Raw genomic sequence first — 19874 nt, 5'->3', positions numbered from 1 at the left:
GTTATGAGGAAATGTTAGCGGGTGGAGGTGATTATAAAGTATCGTCAGTAGGTGGTATGCCTGCAGATGAAAGTGCGTATGCAGCAGCTAGTAGAGGTAGATACACAGAAGCAGGGGAAATAAATGCTGGAGGTATGTAAATAACTTTCACCAATATGCATTTTAAATACCTAAAAATATGTATCACTCAAAATATTTGAAAGATGTTTAAAGTTTTAATTTTGAGCAAATTCAATTATTCCTTACCGCCTCACTTTTCGATTTCTACTTTTAAAAAACATTTTATAATTAAGACTTTTTAATGTATATTTATAGAATTCTGGTTATTAATTAAGAAAAATAATATGCATACTAGGGGGCTCTAGTAAATATTTGAAAATATTAAAGTACTTTATCAAAACCTGACATAAAAGACAAGATTAAAAACAACAAAACGTGTTTGATTGCCAGAGGTTTAGTGATTTGTTTGTATATAAGATAATGAGAAAAGATCAAAAGCCACTATCAGCAACACCACCTCAAGCAATTCAGCTAATTTTGATGTTTTTAATCTCAACTTACTTAATTGTGATGCGTCAGGTTTTGATGGAGTTTTATATGGCAGAAACTTTGCAATTCTTATGCAATTTCAGAACATTATTTATGTCTAGAGTTCTGAAAACTTATATTGCAGAACATCCAGTAGATACATTCATTTCATTGGTTTTAGTTTTGTTTTCAATACAAAATGAATTCATTTGAGAATTTTATAACAAGAAAAACCATTTAGTTTTTCACCTATTTAGCTTTGCAAGATATAAAAAAATAGAATTAAAAATTTAAAAACAGCGTTTTTCAAGTAGACAGGAAAGAAGATATTACATTTTAGTAGATGCAAGTTTGTTTTTCTTTGAAAACAAAAACGTGAGTCAAAACAATTTTGGAAGAAAACGAAGAGTTCTTATTTATTACAGAATTTTATTGCGAAAAAGAAAGATTATTTGATAAAATGTTGAAAAATATGATAAAATGGTGAAAAATTTGATTACTGTTCAGGACTTAAAAGTAACTGTAACGCAAAAGGTGCACGAAGATTCAAGTAAACACACGCACCACATGATCATCACACACAAAGATCCATATGAAATTTAAATACTTTTGTTAGAGAAAGTGTACGAATTTTCTATCGATGATAACTATTTCGTGATAAAATGGTGACACTATTTGTAGAATTATGAAAATTAATCTAACTTGTAATGTCATCGAGCTTAAAGCTACAGTTAAAATTTAAACACTCTATTTCGAGAATACTCTGTAGTCGAAATTTTTGACCATAAATTTTGATGACATGACAATAAATTGTTTCTTGTAGCGATCTGATAAAATTTTAGTTTTTTATTGTCACTTAATAGAGTACTTGGTAAAAGTTACGAAATTTTATAGTTATTTCAAAGCTACAATACAAAAATTTTACGTGAGAAAAAGTCAATTAAAAGATGATTCAATAAAAAGATGATTCAATGAAAGATGCTGGAATATTAACGATTGAGTAATGCGAAAAAAGTTGACAATACGAGTATCTTCCGTCTTGCTAGAAGAAGAAGTGAAAAAAAAATCGTCTAACTCCTTTGGTATGAAGCTCCTCACGGGGGATAAAGCCATTAGAAAACCTGCAAAATATAAAAACAAAGCTTTATCTCTTACTCCATTGCACAGTAAATACTTACATATACATATATGTATATGAGTATATGTGTGTGTATATGTATATATGTATATACATGTATATATGTATATATATATGTATATATATATGCATATATATATATGTATATATATATGTATTTATATATATGTACATATATATATATATGTATATATATATGTATATGTATATATATATGTATGTATATATATGTATATATATATATTTATATATGTATATATATATATTTATATATGTATATATATATATGTATATATATGATATATATATATATATATATATATATATATATATATATATATATATATATATATATATATATATATATATATATATATATATATATATATATATATATATATATATATATATATATATATATATATATATATATATATGTATGTATAGATGTATATATATACATATGTATATATATATATGTATATATATATGTTTACAGAGCATGGCCCCTTTAAAGCATATCTAAAGCGATTCTGCCTGGCAACTGACAATACATGTGCCTGTGGAGGAGTGGGAACAGTGTTGCATTATGCAATAGAATGTCCGCTTACCACATCCTACCACTTTAAACAACCGAAGCTAGAATTCCTCATAGCCTGGAAGAGATCCATCTGTGAGAATGCAAAGTTGAAACAGAAGGCAACCAACCTCATTAATTTTCTAGAAGAATACGAGGAAATCCTGAAATAATTTTCATGAAAAAATGACAAAATTATGCAATATTGAGCAACAACCACAACTAAACTTGGCCAATTAGCTCTGGATATTTTTTAATCAAATGCCCTAACAAATAGAATAATCGCTTCTTTTTTTTCATATTTCTTTTTATTTTCTTCTCTTTTTTGTTTCTATTTGCTATTTTTTCCTCTCTTTTTTCTATCTGTCTCGTCTTCCAACCTTAACCATTAACCGATAAATGCCCTTTTAGGGGCATAGGCGCGTGGTTAAATGTTGGTGTGTGTGTATATATATATGTATATATGTATATGTATATATATATAACAAAGAAAAAGATTAAACAAATTGAGCTACAATTGGAATTAAATAAAAGTTTAAAAGTAAACTATTCATTTTATAGGATACCTGCAAGTGATGAAATATGGGTATCTGGATCCTGATTGGTTGTTGAAACGTGGCATTTGTTTATGTTAATAACTGTTCTTTCCATTATCTACCGAGTTAGCGAAGTCGGCCAATCATCAATTTTCTTAAATGATACATTCTATATTTCTATACATAGATTTTTCACAATGATTTCAATTCTTTCACTATGTACTTCTTACTTAATTCAAAGACAGGCACGAAGCCATGTTGAACATAAAAAAACTAATTATGCATGGAAGTTGTCAGGTACACAAAAAAATATATATCACAGTTACAATAAAATACATAAGCAAATAATAAATCTAAAGTAAAGGACGTAGAAGAGAAAGAATTATATTTCAATAAATTTGATGTGTGGTACGGCACTGTGCTTAATTAACGTCACGCTAATTAACATTCTAACTTAAGTGGAGAAGCTTCGCTCGAACTTAACACTTGCTTATAAACGATCAGCAAGTGCTGACGTCATAGCTCACGTGTGGGGATATGCATGGTCCTCTTCTTGAAGTGCAAGGACCCAATTAAAGAATTATAAATTTTTGTTTTAGTTATTCTTATTTATTTACACAGGTTCAATTATAGTTTACAGTCACGAGTCAGTTTTTATTGATGCTTCGCTGTTACTAATGTGGAAGATAATAAATAAAACAATGCAATGTCTGTTACAGATTAAATACGTAATATTTTATGAAGGGATAATTGAAATAGTGGTTCCGGATCTTCATAATAATGATAATAGGATGTGCTGAAATAGTAAGAAATTGTAATTGGATATTTAAATGATCAGGTTAGGATTATGAAGGTTATGTGTGTAGCATGTGATAAGATTCTTTTTCAAAAAATATCTGTTTTTCATGATGCAGGAGCTTATGGTTCAAGAAGTGCTGGAATTAATGATGCAAGAAGTGCAGGAACGTCTGGTACAGGAGCCTATGATGTAAGAGGTGCAAATGGCTATCGTGTAAGAGGTGCCAGTGGTTATGGTAATGGAGGTGCAGAGGGCTATGATACTGGAGATGCAAATGGCTACGGTACTGGAGGTGGCAGTGGTTATGAAGCAGGTGGTTATAGCGCAGGAGACTTTGCAGCTGGCTATGGTAAAGAATTTTTTAAAGTGATTGATTCTGTTAACAAGTATTTTGATTGTTACAACTTATATCTTAATATCAATTATCTAATTAAGATGTTGTAGCAAATATCTTATTTACACTTTAGCAAATGCCTGGTAGGTAATGAGTAGATTATTTAGGGCGTTTTCCAATTAACTAGGTAACTTGAGAAAAGAATTGAAAAAAAATCGTCACTTTAACGGATCACCCCAGTTTATCCGTTAAAACCAGTCTGCTCATTATCCTACACTTAACCCTACCATGCACTTAAACCCTAGTCTGCTCATCAGCTAGGTAATTTGTATAATTGATTTCTTACACTTTAGCAGCAACATGTATATTGCTGAAATATCGGGGAAATTTCTTTTCGCTTTGGGAACAAAAAATTGATAACTGAAATATTAACAGTTAAGAGTATAAATGCTTTAATATACATGCTTACAGATTTCTGAATGAATTTTCATTTTTGCGGCAGCGATGGAAAACCAAAGCAAACTGAGTTACAAAATGGTATTAAATGAAAGGTTAAAAAGAATAATTAACTTAAACTTCAACGAACGTTCTAGTTCTATATTTTCGTTTTGTTTTAGTCATGCTTATTTACTCACGAAGGTTTCGTGATAATTTAAAGCTACTATATATATATATATATATATATATATATATATATATATATATATATATATATATATATATATATATATATATATATATATATAAATATATATATATATATATATATATATATATATATATATATATATATATATATATATATATATATATATATATATATATATGTATGTATATATATGTATATATATATATATATGTATATATATATATATATGTATATATATATATATATATATGTATATATATATATATATATATGTATATATATATATGTATATATGTTTGTATATATATATATATATGTAAGTTCAAAATGAAGAATAAAACAAAGAAAAATAATAGACATATGAAAAAAAGGGGGTGGGAAATAATAAGTAAAAAAATAACAAACAACATTTTATTTAAAAAAAACAAATGAATTGTTAATAAAAAAACCTGGAAAAAAAGCCGGAAAAAAAAGATATAATCTTTTCTTCAGCCCACACGATTATATCCGCAAAGCAGAGTGCTTTCTGATATTGTATCAATAAAGCCAAAGCAAAATTTATTAATACAATAGTGTGAGGAACACTCAAAAAATTTTTTTTTATAAAATAACTACATAAAAAAAGATCATAAAAAGTAAAAATAACATGTAAAAACAGATCATAAAATAAAAAGAAAAAACATTAAAAAGGGGGGGACTATAAAGCGAGTAGCAAAATCATAACAACTTACATGGACTGTTATTTTTCAAGAATGATTTAAAAATGTTTTCGCAGAGAGATTGCCAGATTACAAAATATGAAAACAAAAGATGAAAACAAAAGCGCAAATTGAGTTTAACAAGAGGGGTTTAAAGTGTCGTTCTTACTGCACTGCTGAAGTGATTTGTTATTCTGGGTTTTGATTTGTTAGTTACCAAGGATGGGCCCGAAATGGATGTGCGCAAAGTAATATTATACTGGAAAATTTTAAAAATTGATCATGAATAGTTAGTTGCCCGAAATGGATTTGCACATGGAAAATTGTATAAATTAATAAAGAAATTTATAGCAAACAATTTTATCCACGGATTTGCCCGAAATGGATTTGCACATGGAAAAACTGTATAGATTAACAAAGGAAATTATTTAGTAAAGGAATTTTTGGTAAATAATTCTAAGCACGGATTTGCCCGAAATGGATTTGCACACGGAAAAATTATATAAATTAACAAAGAAATTATTTAGTAAATAATTTTGGCAATGAATTTTGGCCTAAGATGGATTTGCACATGGGAAAATCATAAAAATTAACAAAAAAAAATGTTTAGAAAATATATCCACCAAAATATACGATTAATTCAATGATTTTATATAAAATTTTATTACATTAGTTGGGTATCCATTGTTTTTCATCAGATTTTGAAAGAGTTTATCGATTTGTTTTTTGGATAAATAAATATTACTACATATTCTTTTAATTCTGTTCATTTCATTAAAAGTGGTATTTAAATAGATGCTCCTAGAAACATTAGAATTGTAATGATACTTATTGTTTTTCTTAACTTTCTTAGTGTTTTCTTGTATTTATTTATTTATTATATATATATATATATATATATATATATATATATATATATATATATATGTATATGTATATATATATATATATATATATATGTATATGTATATATATATGTATATGTATATGTATATATATATGTATATGTATATGTATATGTATATATGTATATGTATATGTATATATGTATATGTATATATGTATATGTATATATGTATATGTATATATGTATATGTATATATGTATATGTATATATGTATATATGTATATGTGTATACATATATGTGTATATATGTATATGTTTAGCACAATAAATTAATATAAAGAGGACAAATGAAAAAAAAACGAAGACAATAATGAAAAACAATAAGTTTATTATAACTAGCCCTATATATATATATATATATATATATATATATATATATATATATATATATATATATATATATATATATATATATATATATATATATATATATACTATTTATTTAAAGAAAAATATCCGTTTTGCAGGGGAGGCTGGAAGTAAAGGAGCAGATAGTTATGGTGCTAGAGGTGCCAATGCTTACCATGCTGGAGATCTTGCAGGTGGATATGATATGGGAGACGTAGATGGCTATGATATAGAAGATGCAGGTGGCTATGGAACAGGAGATGCAGGTGGTTATGGTACATTAAGAAGGGCTAGTCAAGGTAAGTGACAGTACATTATGTTTCGTACATTTTTATATTATCGATTTCTCTTAGCAGCTACCTAGTTTAAAGCAAAAAAATAAATTTATGATAGAAAAGATGCATTTTTGAAATATCTTTATAACTTATGAACAATAAGATGTTTAAATATGAGTAACGAAAATGCTAAACTATATTAATGCTATTTAGTTATCAGATTTTTCCATACCATTATGGAATCGTAGCGGCCCTGTTTCTGTCTTAATTAGGGCGATTACTTAGTGCGATATACATAACAAAATTAGTGGCAAGATCTTTCTTTTTCTGGATTGAATTAAGATTTACTTCCTTATTTGTAGGAGGGGAGTATCAATAATTTGTAAATGACTAATTCAATAGTTTAGTCAGAGCCGCGATGGAACAGGAGATAGAGCGTTCGCCTCCCATTAACGTGAAAAGGGTTCGAATTCTAGTCGATACGAATTCCGCATCCGGCTTGCACCGACCACAGTGCTGACGTGAAATATCCTTAGTGGTAGACAGATCCTTTGTTAGAGTCCCTTTGCCGTTAGGCTAACCGTGGGAGGTTCTCGTGGTCTTCCTCTCCATCTTACGCAAATGCGAGTTAGCTCCATCAAGAAGTCCTCCACTAAGGCAAATTTCTCCCAATGCTCGATCCAGGAGTTCCCTTGTCTTCCGGATTGGGTTCACAATTACAAGGCTGCGTAGTTGAACATTAACAGTCATAAAACCATGAAATTGGGTCAACTGTTAAGTGACGATTATAAAAAAAACCCTACTTTAACATGTTCAGAATATTTCTACTTATATTTTTAATCACAGGTAAATAAAGAAAAAAAAAGAATTTTAATTTCTGATAGGTAAAAATTTTAAATTTCATGTTGTACGATTGTTTTAAAAATGTATAATTTCTTAAAAATAAGATAATTTATCTGAAAATTTGGGGTAAATAATTTTCTTTTAAATTCACTTTGATTAACGAAGAGTGTAAGTGCTATTTATATGTTTAAAAAGTTATCAGAGAGAGTTACAAGTGTAAATGAAAAAAAAAAACTCTTAAGAAATTAAATTCTCTTGCTTTGATTTTGCTGACGTGTGGTCTTATTATTTAATTTTAAAGTTACAAGATAATTTCAAACCTAAACTACAAAAATTTTCGAAAGTGAGAGATGTTTTCAGGTGTCACTTATACATGGATTACATTTTATTAAAAATATTGTTGAATATTAAACCACAATATTATTAAAATAGTACGAACACTTCATAAAAATAAGCTACTCAAATCTATCGCGGGAAAAATTTCCGCATGATTATTTAATTTTATTTAAGCATGGGTTTCATTGTAATAATTTTGCAGCACATAATGCAAAAAAATGTTTATAGTATATTTGGACCATATTATGGTTCTATAAACAAAAATATTTCTATGTGATAAAATTAAGCAGCTGTTTACAGATAATTTCACAAAAAGAACATTAGGACACATTTAGACTAGAATCTAATGTTAAAAGCCCGAAGCTAATCCACGTAAATCTATAAAGACGTAATAAAACTTTCAACCAAAAATGAACTCTAACTTTTTAGAAGAGGCAATATTGGTTTTTAAGATAAAAATAAGATTTAAAAAAATTGTATCAGCTGTATGGATTTTTTTAATGAATTTTGTCTCAAAATATCCGTATCTGCAAAATTGAAGTTTATATTTTAATTAAAAGAAAATTTTATAAAATACCGTTCAAATTTTTCGTGTGTGTTCTTAAAGTTTGCACACTAAAGAAAATATGCTTTATTTTCCTTCAAAATTATTCATTTTAAACTGTTTTCTTTTTCCTTTAAATTTTGCTTTTCATATGATAAAGTTCGTAACATTTTAAACGTGACATGAAAATTGATAAAATTGAATATTGTTAATATCCTTCATAATAGTAAATCATTATGCAATGTTTTTTCTCTCTTCATAATGGCTATAGGAGGTTATGGTGCTGGAATATATAGAAAACCAAGCGCAGGTACGTATCAGTTTATCTAATTTTACAAATAAAACCCTACATTTTTACACTTATTCTGATAACAATAAAAAAAAGCATTTTCAGTGAGAAAATGGTGATGCTTTTTATGAAGTTTCTTGTTACGCAGAAATTTTTATTAGGTTAATTAGGATAGGTTATTTCATATTGTTCAGTGCAATAGTTTTTGAGAAAACGCATCAAACGTTAGGATTTTGTTTACTAAATTGCGTCGCCAAACATGCATATCTACAAGACTGAATTTTCTAAATTATTAAATGAAAGTTTTATGAAATATTATTCAAATTTTATTTTTATGAGTAATTTATTATACAAGTTTGAATAAAATTATCTTTTTATCATAATCAAACGCTAAAGAAAATGTGCTTTTTTCTTTCAAATCTTGAAAATAACAGTTTAAACCTTTTTATCCCCTAAAACTTTGCTTTTATTATGATTCTTGTAACACCTGATACCTGCATTGATTGATTTAATATATAATAGTTGATAATTGTGTGATTTTCTTTGACAATGTTTATAGGTCGATACGGTTCTGGAGCAAGTGCAAGTAAGTATCATTTTTACAAATAAAAATCTACAATTCTATATTTGTTCTAATGACAGTAAATAAAGAATTTTTTGCAAGAAAGTCATAGACCATGATAAACCGTCTTTTTTAATGTTTGTTGTTATGTTGAGATTAAGTCAATTTGGTCTGGGCAATGTATGCTAAACTTCCATAAATACGGTGTAATGGTTTTTGACAAATCATATCAAACTTTTGGATTTTTTTTTATTCACTTGTGACTCTAAAAATCTATTCCTTTACAGAATTTTATAAAATTTTAAATGAAAGTTTCCAAAATATTTTTTCAAATTTATCTTTTACATGTTATCTTTTATTTATTTTTTGTATAATTGGATTAAATAATTCTTTTGTTGCATTGAAACGTTAAGGAAGGTATATATATATATATATATATACATACACGGTGTACCTCACTTTATATTTTTTCTTTAATTTATTTATTTTCATATTTTAAAAAGAAAGTTAATTATCGCAAGGCACTTATTTTATTATTTTTTACTTAGTTTTATTCTCAAATCTGAAAGGCTAAAACAAAGCCCATATTTTAAATTTAAAAAAAAAAGCTTGAAAGGATTTTTTCTACAAATTTTTTTTAGTTCAAAGAAATACAAAAGCAAGTTTTTTTTATGCAGCTTTTTTTTCTTTTAAAGTTGCAGTTAAGGCCGAGCCCATGTGTGGTTATTTCACTAAATAAAGTTCGATCTCCGCCAATTCAATAATAAATCCCCAATAATAAAATCAATATCAACGTAAAGAAGAAAAAAAATCAGAAAAACTACATTAAATGTATGCAATCACGTAAAAATGTATGCATAAAGATTGTTGATTTTCTAACCTTTTTGTTTGTTTTGTAAATGTTTATAGATGCATTTGGAACAAGAGGACAAGCGTATCTTAGGAGCAAAAAAGGTTTGTTGATGAATTATATTTTTTCTTTTAAATAAAACCAAGGATAATGATATATATCTACAGTGAGTAAAATAAAAAAATAAATAAAATAAAAATTAAAATTCAAAATTTAGAAGTTCAAATATTCAAAAATTTTAAAATTTTCAAATAAAAGTAATAAAATAATTAAAATAAAAGAAATGAAATAATAAAATAAAAATAAAATAAGAAAACGAAATAAATTAAATAAATAAAAAAGTAAAATAAAAAAATAAATAGAATAAAATAAAATAAAAAATAAATAAAATAAAATTAAAATAAATAAAATAAATAAATGAATTAAAAAATAAATAAATAAAAAACGAACATATTAAATACTTTTGATACTTCGAATTTACATTGCACTAGGGCTACATGACGGGCTATTGGTGACGGTCTGGGAAGCATCCCAGAAGATGATTCTGAAACAACATACATACGTCGCACCCCGTTTTTAACGGGATACATCCACACCATCCCTCTATTTACGGATATTAATTTTGACCTGAACCAGAGCACGATTAATCGGGGTTCCAGTACATCCAGTGGTATTGATTTCTTATGGAACTTGGAGGACTTTGTTGCATCACCAAATTTAGAGTCACCAGTCACCTTTCAAATTTAGTGCACCAGTCACCTTTTTGTAAAAGGGGAGTCTCGGACATAGGCCCGACTCCCATACCTGCTTAGAATATCCCGACCGAACACATTAATTACTTTTGATTTAATGATTAGGTTTTCACGTTTTAAGATACAATCTTAGTCATTCGAAACGTGATGGTTCAGGGGATATAGTGTTCGGTTTTCTATGAAATGAACTGGCTTCAAATCTCAGCGATGGATGATGGGTACGAATACCGCACCCTTCTCGAATCGACCACAGTGCTGCCGTAAAATATACTAAGTGGTAGATGGATCATGAATCAGTTCCCTTGCCATCAAGCTAAATTTGTGAGGTTTTCAAGGTTTTCCTCTCCATGTAACGCAATTGTAGACTGGTTTCATCAAAAAGTCATCCGTGATGGCAAATTTCTCCCAATACTTAATCCACAAGTTCCGATTGCACATCTAAATCTAGCAAAACTTTCATTAATAAATCGTGGTTGAGGTAAAAGAGTTATGAATGAAACAATTTTAGTTTCTCTTAAGAAAATTTTATTATTTATATAAAAAAAATATGTGTTATGTGGATTTTCACATAAGTAAAAGAAAATAATCACTGTATAAATTTTTACTGTGCTTCAGATTAAATTACACATTTTCATCATATCGTCTGTATTTTAAGTTGTGAAAAAAGTTAGTTGTTTTAGAATTGTAATGAAAATGTTAATTTCTATGGCAAATTTGAAAGATATCGTAGTTTGGAGAGAGCGATCAAGAAAGAACAAAATTTGCAATATGAATTTTAATAATAACTAGTTTTTTAAAATCAAAATAGGTATTATTCAAATTTACTAACCCACGCTTTTATTACCATTTGTTTCGGAGCTTAGCATTGGATTACAAAAGTTTTAACTAATATGGTCTTAAGTAAATACTCATGTAGCCGATAGCTAAATCAATAGCTTTAACTATTTATAGTTAATGATGAGTAAATTTATTTCAGTATTTAAACGAAGTACTTAATAATGCAAAAGCTTTGCTATCTTTAAAAGTTATTGAATTTGATTATGCAGATAAGTTTTGAGAGTTTTAAATGAGGCAGCCATTTTAAAGACTGACCAGACGTTACTGTGGAAAACAATACAGTTTTATAATATGAAGAAATTGAAAACGAGACAATGTAAAATTAAAAAAATGATGAAAAACTAAAACAGAAAAACCACGGCAGCTGAGAGAGGCAAACTGATGCAGGTTATATTTCCAAGCGTTATAGAGGGCTTGTGAGGAACTCTCGTTGAATTGTTGATCAGTTGCGTGGGTTGTGACATTTGGTTTTAAAAAGGAACCACATTTTAAGGGCCAGCATAGCCTGGTTGGCAGAGCTCTTGTCTCACGACTAGAGTTCGAATTCAGAAGACTCTCTTTGTAGCAAAATGTGACTGGTGCATGTTAAATCTGTCGGGTCACAAATTCCGCCATGTTCCTGTTACAAATTACACCTCTGGGGGTACTGGATTTGAGATTTATCGTTCTTTGGTTCAGGTCAAAATTACGATCTGTGGATGAATGAATGGGTCTGCTCTAAAATCGGGCTCTGACGTGTGTGTGGCTGAAGTTGAATTCGCCACTGGAAAATAAGAACAATTACGCCCTCTCTGTTTTAACGCCCTACCATAATAACTACAATAACTACCACATTTTAAAAATAATGCTAGCCATGAATGAGTTAATAATACAATGCACTTGGAGCAATATGTCTTTATGTGACTCTTGTGCCATAAACCCTACATTTAATGCTCAATAATACATTACACTGATGACAATTAATTAAGCTATAACATTGCAGCAAACTGTTGGTGTCTCCATGGTTTTTCTTAATTGTAGGCCATCATAAATTAAACTTCTATATATGAAAAGGAAATAGAAATGAATAAATTTTATTATCGCATTAAACATAAAAAAATAAATTTTTTTGGAAAATCCAAAAGGATATCGGTAGATATTCTAAAGAATTGTAAAGAATATATATTATGAACAATTCATTTCCGAATCATCAAGTGTCGTGATTCATAATTTCTTATTTATAGTATCTGTCTCACAGTTATAACAGTTTGCTGCAAGCAATAAAATTCCAGCAAACTGTTGGTGTATCCATGGTTTTTCATAATTGTAGGCCATTATAAATTTAATCAATAAATTTTATAATTAATAAATTTTATTATCGCATTAAACATGAAAAAATAAATTTTTTTGGAAAATCCAAAAGAATATCGGTAGATATTGCAAAGAATTATAAAGAATATATATTATAAAGAATCCATTTCTAAATCATCACGTGTCGTAATTCATAGTTTCTTATTTCATATTGATATGGTGAAAATATTTGGGAGTAATTAGGGCCCTATAAATTTTGCGAAAATATTTTGAAAACTATGCGTCTAAGATGCAGCATTTTTAAAAAAATCAACTATGAGGCTTGGTTGGAAATCACTTAAATAATTAAATCAGAAAAACCAAGTAAATTTGAATAATTGTTTTTTCTATTCAAATTCTTCATATATATTTAACAGAGCCATCGTGGCTTAGGGGATAGAGAACTCGTCTTTCAATGTAGTGAACCAGGTTCGAATCTCTGCAATGGCTGATTGATATGAATTCCGAATCCGGCTTGTACCAACCACAGTGCTGAGGTAAAAGATCCTAGGGTTAGAGTCCCCTTGTCATCAGGTTAATCATGGTAAGGGTTCGTGGTTTTCCTCTCCATATAAAGAGAAATGCATGTTAGCTTCATCAAAAAGACCTCCACAATGGAAAATTTCTCCCAATACTTGATCCAGGAGTTCCCTTGTCTTCTGGATTGGGTTCAAAATTACAAGGTGAACATTAGTAGTCGTAAACCCAAAATTGGGTCGGTTGTTCAACGACGGTTATAATACATGTTTGAAAAGCTTCGTCGGAGAGTCAGGGAAAAGTTCTTGAAATTGAAAAAGTTGAAATTGCAAGGTAAAAAACTGTGAAGACAATTTTATCTGATAAATGAAGAAATTTTGCAATCATTTTGAGTATAATTGTAAATTAAGCTGTTTTTTTTCAACTTCAAAATCTTTTTTAGGGTCACATATGATAACTCTCTATTTTTTTCTGGCAACCAATGCTTATGTAATTTTTATTATTTCTGCAGCTCCATTTCTTGTTAGGGGAAAAAGTGTTTCAGCCGCAAAACCTGGAGTGGTATCTAGTGAGTAGATTTGATTTTCTTTTCTTAAATTGTTCTCTCTTTTTTGTAGATTTTTAAAATGTGTTTTTTTTCGTAATTTTTACAGATTCACTATTAAGGCCTGGACTTCAGAGTGGTAAATATGGTTTGTAGAACAATGTTCCATTTTATCAAATATAGAACAATGTTCCTTTTATCAAATATTGAACAATGCTCCTTTTATCAAATGTAGAACAATGTTCCTTTTTATCAAATATAGAACAATGTTCCTTTTATCAAAGGTTCGTTACGTATGTTTCTGATAGACTAAATCTTAACAAAACAATAACAACAACCGTTGATAATTATTGATTTAATGATCGTGTTTTTTCGCGTTAATGGTTCGGGGGCCTAATCTTAATCTGCTTAAAAATATGCTAATTAGCATACTAAATAATGCTAATTAATTACACCAGGCGATGTTTTGAGTTACGAATTCAGACGCAAAACCGTACATGGAGCAAAATAAAATACGAACCACAATGAATAACTTGTGGTCTAATCGGATCTTTGTGCTCTGGAACTCGAGTCTGGGGGATGATCTCAAATATGGTACTTTATTAGTGCAGACGATATTTTAAGTTACGAAATTCGAAGCAAAAACGTATTTACTCTGAATAAACATACCTTTTTTTCGACAGATTCGGATTTCTGAACCCCAGAATGTGTAGCCACAATCTGTAAAATATTCCCCATAGTTTAGCGTGACATAGTCCCCATAGTTATCTGGAACATAATCCTCATAAGATAGCGGTTCAGACCCCTGAATGTTAATTTAATTTTTTGTGTATTTCGCCATATCTCGAAAACATTTCAAGCGAATTTGAAACATTTTCACACACTACGATAAAATTCGTTTATCCAAAGATAATCACTTTTTGTTAATATTTATGATTTTTTATTGTAAGGTATAAAAATTTTTTACTTCATAATAAAGAATGGAATTTTAATAAGCAAAATAGGAAATATAAGTAAAATCGGTTGAATATTTCCTGAGAAATCGAATTTTAAAGAAACCGTAAGTTCAAAATTCAATTTCTTAGGAACTAATCATCAATTTCGCTCAAAGTTTGTATTTTGCTATGTAAAATTACATTCCTTAAAGTGATATAAAAATTGTATACCTTACATTTCAAAATTCTTTCGACTGTTTTTGTATAAAATAAGAAAAATAATACATATTTAAATAAAGGTTTATTTTGCGTGAAATTATCTTTAACTAAAAGAATTTTATGGTTGTGTGCAAATTTTTTTTATTCACTTAAAAAGTTCTTTAGATATGGCCATATGCGCAAAAAATAATAACTTTAAGGGAAAGAACTTTGGCCCGTTTTTCTGATCTAACAATGGAGATTATATTTCCCTGTCGTGGCTACGAGCTATATTTTGTGACTTAGAAATTAGAATCCATCGAAAAAAAGGTACCGTAAACCGGGGCGAGTCTACCCATTTTTTCAGTTTGTCAACTTTCAAGTGGTCAAACTTTTGTAAATATTAAAGAAAAAAGGCTTTTAATAGGTGTTTCGGAATCGCTATTTATCCCTCTTTAAAGCTGTGAAATCGATTTTAGAAAATATTAACAGTTACGCTGTTACTGTATATTTTTATAGAACTGCTGACAAATCTCTCGTATGGGGCGATTCTACCCATTCTACTAAAATGAATGTTAACATTGTAAATAATCAAATTTTGCTATTAAATTGTTATTTTAATTACTATATAGGATATTTATGAAGTTAAATTCATAACTTTATTATATATTCCATTTTTTTATTCATAAAATAACACAAATTGAGTATTTGATCGATTATCACATTTTGATCACAGTTTTGTTTTTATAATCATTAACATTATAAAATAACATTTTTTTCTGATTATTGTTGATAAAAATAAATTAAAATTAATGTAAATTTACAATTAAGTAATTATTAAATAATAATAATTAAGGATTATTAACAAAATCGAAATTCAAACATTGGGAATCATGAAAAATCCTTTTCCCATTCTTTTGGGAGGTAATAATAATTTATAAATAATAATTTATTTAGCTTGCATTAAATAAAAAAAGTTAATTTGTAATATAAAAGTTGAAAAAATAGGTAAAATAAGCATATTTTATATTTGCATTTATATTTAACCTATAAATTTTCTTATTAATGATAAATTTATCAATGCAGAATTAAAATAATATACTCAAATTCATTTAAAATGACTTAATTTTAATATAAACAAAGTTCTAAATTATATTATTATACTTTATTAAAACTAAATACGAATTGGTAGACTCGCCCCGCGAATTCTGGCTTTTTGTTTACAACAGCAAAACTTACATTCTTTTTGTTTTTTTTCATATAAAATTAATGTAATCTTAGTCTTAGATAAGTTTATCACTTAATCAAAGTGAAAATAGTAATAATAATAATATACTTACGGAGCACCAACTAAAAGTTTGCTGATTTTCAATACAAATCTCTCTAAAGACGTTTGAACAGGTCGGTTAAAAAGACACCAAATAAATAAAAACGGATCAAACTACTACAGCACCATCTTCCTTAGAATCTGAATTAAGTCCTCCGTCTGTAAAATTTTTCTTATTTGCAATGTAAAATAGTGAAAATTAAATAAAACTAAAATGGGTAGACTCGCCCCTGGATGGGTAGACTCGCCCCGGTTTACGGTATATTTATTTTTAAAAAAATCCTGTGTTTTTGTGTTTGATTTCGCAACTTAAACTATCGTCTGCCCTATTTAAATGACATATTCGAAATCATTCTTTTGAATCATTAAGATTGAGTACTAGACGCGAAGATCTGATTATTAGATCAAAAGTTATTCAGGGTAGTCCGTTTTATATATAGCGCAATGTACATTCTGAGAATAAACATACCTTTTTTATCAATGGATTTGGATTCTTGACTCTCAAAATCTGAGCAATCTTGAAAATATAGTTTTAGATAGTTCAGGCAAATGCGAGATCACAAATAAGGGAAATTCGTTAGGAATTTTTATTTCACCATGTCCTATTAAGGCAATTCAATACATTTTTTCCCACATTTATAAAGCATGTTTACCCAAAGATAATTCTAAGTAAAAGACTATTTTAATTACCTACTTTTTCAAAATTTTTTTACTATTGGTCAAGGAAAATTTTGAGCATTAATTTAAGAAAAAAAAATTTACAGTGTACATGTAATCTGAATAATAATTTTAATCTAAATAATTTTAAATGAAGAAAAAATATAGAATTTGTAAGGAATCGACTTAGTTGTTCTGCAGGTGAAATGTTTTACAGAAAAATAAATTTAAAAATTCGACAATTTTAGGGTGGCTTAGTACGCAAAAAGTGCATTGATGAGCCTAAGCTTTCAACCGTTGTCCTGCTTAAATATATTATTCAGGTTGTAATAATTTTCATATTTTGAGAATAGAAAGATCCAAATTGGTGGAAAAATTGAAAGAAAAATGCATGGTTTTCTTTATCTTTTTGTACCCAATTTCGCATCTCAAAATATCGTCGCTACTATGATAATTACATTTAGGGCTAGACTGTTGAACCATTACAATTCAGTCTTAATAAATGAATATCCTAAAATAAGCAGGGCTGCTAGCTTTCTACCCTTTGTTGAAAACAGTTTTTTCTAGTGGTAAAAATATTCTACTTTTCATGTTTGATTCTTTGTTTAGTATGTTATTTAAAATTATTTTCACACCACAACATGCGATTGATTTAGAAGTTCAAATAAAAATCCATTTTGTTTCAGTTCTCACGTGGTGTAGCTTTTAAAATATTGACAAAATTAATCGACATTTTGAGAGATTCGGTTTTTGATTTCTTAACCACGCTATAAAATGTTTTAACTCTCTAAAAGAAAGGCGCAGTTACTTGCAGCCCTCTGCATTATGTATTAAATTAAAAGTTATTCAGCGTGCTCCTTTATCTTGAGCTAAGAAGAAACTAATGGGCAATTCCACGAAAGTGTCAACTTTTATGTGAAATTTTTTTTTATGAATTGCATATTTTAATTTTAAAAATATGTTCAAAAATAGCCAAAGTCTACATATTACTGTTTAATTTTTGATAATTTTAAGTTTTTTTGAATCTGGCAGCATTCTAAAGTAATCACATGGCTGACAAGTGAATTCTTCACATTTGTGCTCAAATTGTTTTCTTGAAAAATACTTATAAAATAAAAGAAATGTATCTTTCTTTTGCAATATTTTGATAAAAATATGCATATAGTACAAAATTTAAACATTTAAAACATAGCCTTTAAGTCATTTTAAGTTTAATATATTAAATAAAAGTAACTTTTTTTGTGTCATTCCTTCACATGTTTTAGTATATTTTTTTAAATAGCAACTGCGTTTTTGAATGAAAATGTGTATATTTTGGAATATAAAGCAGATGTGGCATAAGAATCAATGAGAAATTGTTAAATTCTATGCATTTGATTATTAACTTCCAATAATTAGCGTGACGGAATGACACATCTTCGGCGATGGAATGACAAAACGAGTCCTTGAGAAGCTTAGTCAAAAACTAGGGAATTATTTTTTGTTCAATTAACCTAATGGCTAAAACAGCTGTTGAAAGACAGATAAAATGCTGAAAAAGACCAAGATCCCCATGATATGATGAAGAAAAAAAACAGGGAAAGAAAGGCAGAGAAGAAAGCTTCCGCAACAAAAGTTGGACTTAAAAAACTCAGAAGTGCAAACGCTGTTGTGCAGAGATTGGTAGAATTTGATTTTTTCTTTGTTTACACAATCTCTTCACATACAAATAATTTAAATTCATTATACAAATTCCTGCAGAGTCTTGGTAAAGCCATAAAAAATTGTACACTCACCATAAAAAAAATTGTACACTCACTTCCAAAATCACCAATAGAGGTAAAAAAATTAATTCAGTCTTTATGTGAGAAGTATTTAACATCGAACTCAAAAGAAACTATGTGAGAAAAGTAATGTTGATGAGCTGTTTAATTTGATTAAAAAAATTTTACTGTCAAGATTATGTTAGTTACAAGCCCCCAAGTATGAAGGATTCAGTCATAATACAAACTCTGACAGAGTAACGAAGAGTGCAGATGCAATATATACTTATGGCCTTAAAAGAGGATTTTCATAAAGAAGCATATATTGATGTAAAGTGTGTCTTATCTCATTTTTGTTCTTATTCTTATTTTTGTTAAGTGTATTTCATTAATACCTCACAGCACATGCACCTATAAATACCATGTAATTGTGATGTTGTTCTAAAAGGCCAAACAAGATGTTGGCTGCTGTAAAACGGCACATAATATGTAAAAGAATTTTATGATTTCATAAAGTCGAAGCAACAAATCGTTGAAGTTTTGTTTTTGTCCAGCTATTCTATTTAAGAGAGGGCAAAAGAGAATGACTTCAGCTAGACACTTGCTACATTAGCATTGCCAGGAACAAGAGGCCTGCACTAGATGCTCATATAGTTGAGAAGCGAATCATCAAAATTGGAATGCTTTTTAATTTTAACCAAAACCAAGTGTATGATTTGAAAAGCCACTGTTTTGAAAAGGAAATGGAAAATATGATTGAGGAGTATGCGGTCGGCTCTTTAATCATTGTCCCATACTGCGAAAAAAAAGAAGGCACATTTATATGCAGCCCAAATTACTTTGATAAACAAAGACGATTTAGA

The 19874-nt window shown here is 28.3% G+C and overlaps 1 protein-coding gene across 1 annotated transcript in view; it reads left to right on the top strand.

Moving 5' to 3' along the window:
• The first annotated feature begins 6672 nt into the window (after positions 1 to 6672).
• The window catches only part of LOC122269750 (uncharacterized), a 35243-nt gene continuing 22041 nt past the window's right edge, over positions 6673 to 19874 (top strand). The window contains exons 1-6 of the mRNA XM_087162909.1: positions 6673 to 6813; positions 8784 to 8822; positions 9361 to 9387; positions 10273 to 10316; positions 14118 to 14176; positions 14262 to 14291. Coding sequence (XP_087019035.1) covers positions 8790 to 8822; positions 9361 to 9387; positions 10273 to 10316; positions 14118 to 14176; positions 14262 to 14291 — 193 coding nt within the window. The 5' untranslated portion in view covers positions 6673 to 6813; positions 8784 to 8789. The remainder of the gene's footprint in view (positions 6814 to 8783; positions 8823 to 9360; positions 9388 to 10272; positions 10317 to 14117; positions 14177 to 14261; positions 14292 to 19874) is intronic.

Source organism: Parasteatoda tepidariorum, chromosome 5 (assembly GCF_982258835.1).
Source record: "Parasteatoda tepidariorum strain Cologne lab strain chromosome 5, Ptep-v5.0, whole genome shotgun sequence".
NCBI lineage: Eukaryota > Metazoa > Arthropoda > Arachnida > Araneae > Theridiidae > Parasteatoda > Parasteatoda tepidariorum.
This window is presented reverse-complemented; position numbering and strand designations above follow the sequence as displayed.